The sequence below is a fragment of the Aotus nancymaae genome, unplaced genomic scaffold, assembly GCF_030222135.1.
Source record: "Aotus nancymaae isolate 86718 unplaced genomic scaffold, 86718_ANA_hifiasm-v0.15.2.pri h1tg000010l, whole genome shotgun sequence".
Classification (NCBI taxonomy): Eukaryota; Metazoa; Chordata; class Mammalia; order Primates; family Aotidae; genus Aotus; species Aotus nancymaae.
This window is the reverse complement of record NW_026988421.1, coordinates 44,922,804-44,928,803: the sequence shown is the minus strand read 5'-3', so window position 1 is coordinate 44,928,803 and position 6,000 is coordinate 44,922,804. Positions and strand designations below refer to the sequence as shown.

General features: G+C 43.9%; 1 protein-coding gene across 1 annotated transcript; it reads right to left on the bottom strand.

The window, feature by feature from the left end:
- Positions 1-299: 299 nt before the first annotated feature.
- Positions 300-3,741, bottom strand: DKK1 (dickkopf WNT signaling pathway inhibitor 1). The gene is made up of 4 exons (XM_012467592.2): positions 3,349-3,741; positions 2,945-3,107; positions 1,606-1,746; positions 300-1,488 (listed from the first exon to the last, which is right to left on the bottom strand). Exons 1-4 carry the CDS (start codon positions 3,589-3,591, stop codon positions 1,235-1,237), a joined length of 801 nt encoding a protein of 266 aa, XP_012323015.1. The 5' UTR covers positions 3,592-3,741; the 3' UTR covers positions 300-1,234.
- Positions 3,742-6,000: the final 2,259 nt, after the last annotated feature.

Here is a 6,000-nt window from a genome sequence, read left to right as displayed (position 1 = left end):
AAGTAAAAATGCAAAGACAATTTAGATTTCGTTCCTATGGGTTTTCTTTTAAACACTGTGTCCCTATCCTCATACCAATCAATAGATTTCAGGTTAAACAATACTTGAAATATTAAACTCGCCTAGCAAGAGCAAAAAAGAGTGGAATGAGGAAGGATTTGTAATTTTTAATTAATAATTATTTTAAAACCAAAGTAATAAGAACAAGTCTCCTTTGCATGTAGTAGTACTTAAAATACTGCAAATTAATTTGTTTGGTATAAAATCTGCATGTATTTGTTAACTGTATTTATGGGAGCGCATCCTGTTCCCAACAACCACCAAGTACTTTGGGGTATTATTTTTGTGGACGATTTTCTTCCTTTTCCAAAAATATTGACCATTTAGCTAGGTATTATTAATTTATTGGAAACTATTTTTGAAAGTAGTAATGTAAGATTCACTCTCATTCTACCATGATCATTTGAGTTTATCAATGCAGATTACATCTTTCTTTAAAGTTATTCTAGAACTGATCAATATTTTCTTATATTTAGACACTGTCTTTTCTCTAATTATCTTTAAACATGTCATACTTCTGTTCCCGTAGAACACACACACACGTACACACACACCCCCCTCTAAGATCACAATCCCAAAATATATGTCTACTTATAACATTTCATATTACATGTTAAATTTTATTTCAAAAACTATCACAGTCTAAAGAGAAATATAATTTAAGCATTAGGATAGTACATTTCAGAAAATAAGCTAGTATTTTCTTGTTAAATTTTAGATACTATCATTTGTCATTCCAAGAGATCCTTGCATTCTAGACTCTAGAATTAAAAAGGGGAAAAGGTTATGCTTTTAAGAACTATAAGCTGAAATGATTTATTTCAATTCAATATAGAATATTTGTCAGTCAAGATATCAATCAATGTGTACAAAAATTTACATAACAGGAGGAATAATAGGCAGTGCAGCACCTTTACAAAAATAATTAAAAGTTTTGTTGCATTTACAGGTAAGTGTCACACTGAGAATTTACAATACAGTAATTTACTGCAATCACAGGGGAGTTCCATAAAGAAACAAAGTTCTTACACTCCAGGTTTTTGAAAGGTGTTATTGGAATGCTTAACTGAAACCACAGAACTTGTATATCCTTAGGATTGAGTTGATGAAGGTCATAAAAGGTTTTCATATCATCTATTATATAAAAGGAGTCCACTGCACTTGGATAGCTGGTTTAGTGTCTCTGACAAGTGTGAAGCCTAGAAGAATTACTGGCTTGATGGTGATCTTTCTGATTCCGGCAAGACAGACCTTCTCCGCAGTAACAGCGTTGGAATATTTCCAGCCCATGGGAGCCTTTTCGCCTGTGCTTGGTACACACTTGACCTTCTTTGAGGACAGGTTTACAGATCTTGGACCAGAAGTGTCTAGCACAACACAATCCTGTGGCGCAGTCTGACGACCGGAGACAGACAGAACCTTCTTGTCCTACGCAGGAGAAGACAGCAGAAAAAAAGGACACAGTTACTGGCAAACCTGCATTGTTTCATTAAATAATTCAAAAGACACTTCTGATGTGCTAAAAATGAGTCTTAATATCTTTACCTTTGGTGTGATACATTTTTGAAGACAATGTAGTTCTTCTAGAATACCCATCCAAGGTGCTATGGTCATTACCAAAGCTTTCAGTGATGGTTTCCTCAATTTCCCCTCGGAAATGAGTTTGCTCAGAAGACACGCATATTCCTAAGGAAGCAGGAAATAGTGATTAACTTCAGGGTTGTAATGCATTACTGCTAACAGCTGTGACAGTTGCAGTCTGCCATGCCAGCACCAACTTGAGATACTTCATTGCAGTGACATCATTTTAAAAACAAGCCAAACTTCCTCTCTACTGTTAATGCAGATCTCCAGATGGACAGAAGCACCAATGTGTACACTGTATACAGTCAGTCATATGTTACATACCTAGTATAGCCATTTAAAATACTTTCCCGCCAGCTGTGGTGGGAGCAAGTGAGATTTATGCCCATTTTAATATTACCCTTGGGTTAAGAAATAGAAAATCAGTCACTTAAAAAAATGTTCTTAAAAATAACTTCTCTACCCCTGGTGCTATGTGGGTACTGCCAGACTAAGTTAAGCAAATGCAATTCCAGCTGCCTGAAACATTGCAATCTCACCCACCAGTTACTTTACTGTGTAATTTCTATATTACAGAGATTCAGTTAGTTCATCCCGGAGTATTGCTGGGTCCTAAGGAGGGTCGTCGCCCTGTTAGTTTATTTCTGGAGACCTCTTTAGCTGTTTAAATCCAGCTCTTTGAAAAAGTAAAAGTTAGTGGATCTACGGTTGGGGGAGAAGTACTTATATTAAGGCAGCAGAGGGTAGAGGGAGGGGGAAGGATGGAGAGGTCAGGTTGTGCGCCTATCAAGATCTCTCTTTAAAACGGCCAATGCTGATAAATCACCATCCTCTGGCTGACAACAGTTTCAGCGAGGATCATAAGGAGAGGCCAGTCTGGCAGAGCTGTGAGAGTCAGAGTAAGAAAAATGGAAAGGGCAGCTGAACGCCAAAGCTGGTTTCTTTGGTCTCTCTGTATGATCCCGCCGTCCTCCCCATCATCCCCCTTCTCAATTGACCTCAAGGTTCTCCCCAGACACATTTTTATGGAAGCGTCCACTACGAGGCAAGCCGTTGTGTTGAATCATTGACGGACCCAGAGGAAGATAAAGACCTCAGAGACCTCCGAACTTCTCTCTCCTTTCCGATCAAACACTTGCAATGAAGAAGATACTTCAGCGGAATGCTGCCTGCTGTGCACCCATTTGCAGGTGGCGCCGTGTTCTCAGGACGGAGATTCCCTGTCCCTCCCCCCCGCCCCCATTCATAGACGCTCAAAGGCCGGACAGTTTTCGTGTGAAAGGGAGCTTTCAGAACTCACCATTTTTGCAGAAATTCCCGGGGCAGCACATAGCGTGACGCATGCAGCGTTTTCGGCGCTTCCGACAGGCGAGACAGATTTGCACACCCGCGTCCCCTCCGCGGGTGGGACTAGCGCAGTACTCATCGGTGGCGCACTCCTCGTCCTCTGCGCACGGGTACGGCTGTGGGAAGGGTTCGGGGAGAGGGTGAGGCATCCAGACGTCCAGGTACCCGCACTCTTGGACCCGGGCGCTGATCACAGTCCCTGTCTCCCTCTCCAGGACCTGTTACCACCCACCGCTCCCAAATGCAGTGTTGCCAAATGCTCGCTGAAACGCAGACACTCAGCACGTTCTACTCCCTCCTCTCCAGATACGACCCTTTCAAGGTCACAGCATACCCGGATTCCCCGACGCCTCTCACCTGGTAGTTGTCGATGGTCTGGTACTTATTCCCGCCCGGGTACAGAATTCCCGGCGCAGCGCTGACTGCAGAGCCCGAGTGCCCCGCAGCGCCGCCCAGCGGTGGGGGCAGGTTCTTGATGGCGTTGGAATTGAGAACCGAGTTCAAGGTGGCGCTCGCTCCCAGCAGAGGGTGGCCGCCGAGAGCCGCCGCTACCAGCGCGACCAAGACCCGGGCAGCTCCCGCTGCGCCCAGAGCCATCATCTCAGAAGGACTCAAGAGGGAGAAAGAGAAAATGACTGTCACTTTGCAAGCCTGGGTCCCCGCGAAACCGTGTCGGTGCGGCTGCACAGTCAGGGTTCCGGGAGCCCCCTGCGGTCCCAGAGTCCCGACTGCAGGGAGCACAGAGCTCTGAGCCGCCACCGCCACCGCGGCTGCCTTTATACCGCGGGCCGGGAGCATTCCGGCCCCTTGGGAGGGAGATAACAAAGCCAGGATGGGATTTCAAAGCGCTGGGAGGGGCTGGGAGGGGCTGGGAGGGGGTGTGTTTGTGTACATGAAGGGGGGCCTTTGACACTCTTCACCTCCAGCCCTTGCTGGGTCGCTCGGCTGGCCCGGCTCACCTTTGGGGTGACGGCGACCAGCGAGCATTAGAGCAGACGACTTTAATAAACGCAGGCGGCAGGAGGAACCCTGAGAACAGGGGTGCCCTTGCCTGGCGGTAAGGGTTGGATTATCCGGATCTGAAATACTTTTCAGAGCCGAGGGGTGACACGCTCTGCAAAAGCACTCTTGGTCCCTCTCGCTTACGCCAACACTCGCTGACTGTACACACAAGTCATATTCAGTATTAAATACAAACCGATCTGTAATTCAATGGCTCTAGCAAGACGCCTCTTTGCTCCTTACTCATTAACCCTTTAAGAGTCGCGGCTTGCAGATCGGAGTTAGGTCCCTGGCTTTAAGGTCGTTCCGTTGCCCTCCTCCCCCCTCCACCCGCCACTGCGAGAAAAATGTGCAAAGAGAAGGAGATTTGCACATCAAACGAGGGTAAGAAGGAAGAAGAGCTGATTCTCTTTTGATGGGAAGTTTAGAGAGGGAGGCGAGAGACTGCCGTTTAGAAATTAGATCAAGGGTGGAGGGGAGAGGGAAATGACCGTCCGATAATCAAACTATTTAATGTTGTTCTTTGAATCAGGGCAGTCGCGGCAGTAGATGAACTTGATTAGGCAGACGCGTGAGATCAAAGTGGCCGGGGCCAAAGCGGACGGGGTCCAACGTGCCGGGTCAGTCGCCTTTCTCGGGTTCTGCCTTCTCAGTGGTGGGCTAATGCGGGGAGATAAGAAACCCTTAGGGCTTAGAGCCTGACTTCCTCATTAGTAAACCGTATCGCAAGGCTTCCCAACGCCGTGTTTGCTCCCAAGTCAAACCTTGCACGGGACCACGCAATACACCTTCTAGGGAGATAAGAAACCACGTTGAGGAGAAGGAGAGCCGAAAGTGAATTAGACAGTGAATTTGACGTCATTGAAATTGGTGTGTAGATATAATAAAGTAAGACTGGTGTATAAGAATGGCGTCATGCTTATAAATGGGAAGTGATCTATTTAATTCAACAAAAACATATTGGAAGCCTAGAGTCCTGGTATTGGGCTGCCTCTGGATTGTTGCCTTAATGTTTTAATTTTTTGGTGAGATGGGTGGTGGGGGAGAGGGCACAGTGAATACGAATATTTATGAGACAGAGTTCTCATTTTAGATAATAAAATTCTCTTTATTCTAATTACAGTAATAATAAAAGATGTAGTAACAATAAAATTATAGTAATAAATATAAAAAAGTACATAATTCTTTTAAAAACAGGTTGATACTATAGGTGTCAGAAAATAAGCAACTGTTCTGTGAGTTTGGAAAAGGGAGCAATGATTGAACAATCACTATTGAAAAAAAAAAAGAGTAAGATACATTTGTTTTGTGCTCCTCTAAGCTGCATAGATTTAGGTTGTCTATAGTGACTCCACATGCTGACCTACTAAAGTCAGAACTGGGGCCACTACCAAGTAAAGCCAGTGAAGGTCTTAAAGTAATGAAATTCTAAAGTTGAGTAGGGGAAGGAGTAATTAAAACACAATTTGCCATGGTCTGTGTTGTAGTTCCTTCAGTCTCAAATGTAATATTAAGAACATCGTCTAAACAATTCTTGAATGGTACCCTAGTTATACTAGCATCCCTCCCATCCTAAATTCCATCTGTCCAGGAAACTATCCTGTCAGGAATCAATGCATTAAACACCTTCAGTGTACTAGGAAATCTGCAAGCTGTGTTAAGTTTGAATGATGTTGAAATGCAGAGAAAGATCCCCCTGCCAATTGCAAGGTTGAAAATGTTTCTTTTTAATCCTATTAACCTGTTTAAATATTACGAATTTAGAAATATATTTGTGCCACACTAACGGCCAATCTCTTGCCTTTTTTACTGAAGAGATAGTACGTGATTAATACATTTAATGAACTTAGTTCATTAAAAGCTTGGCTTCACGAAAAAATCCATTGCCTGGGGCAAAAGAAAAGAAAGTGGAACAATTTAATCAACAAAAGGAAAATTCTGTTATAACAAAGAGGTCTGTTGCATAAATTCAACCTTGATCTCTGAACATACGTCGTATGTCTATTA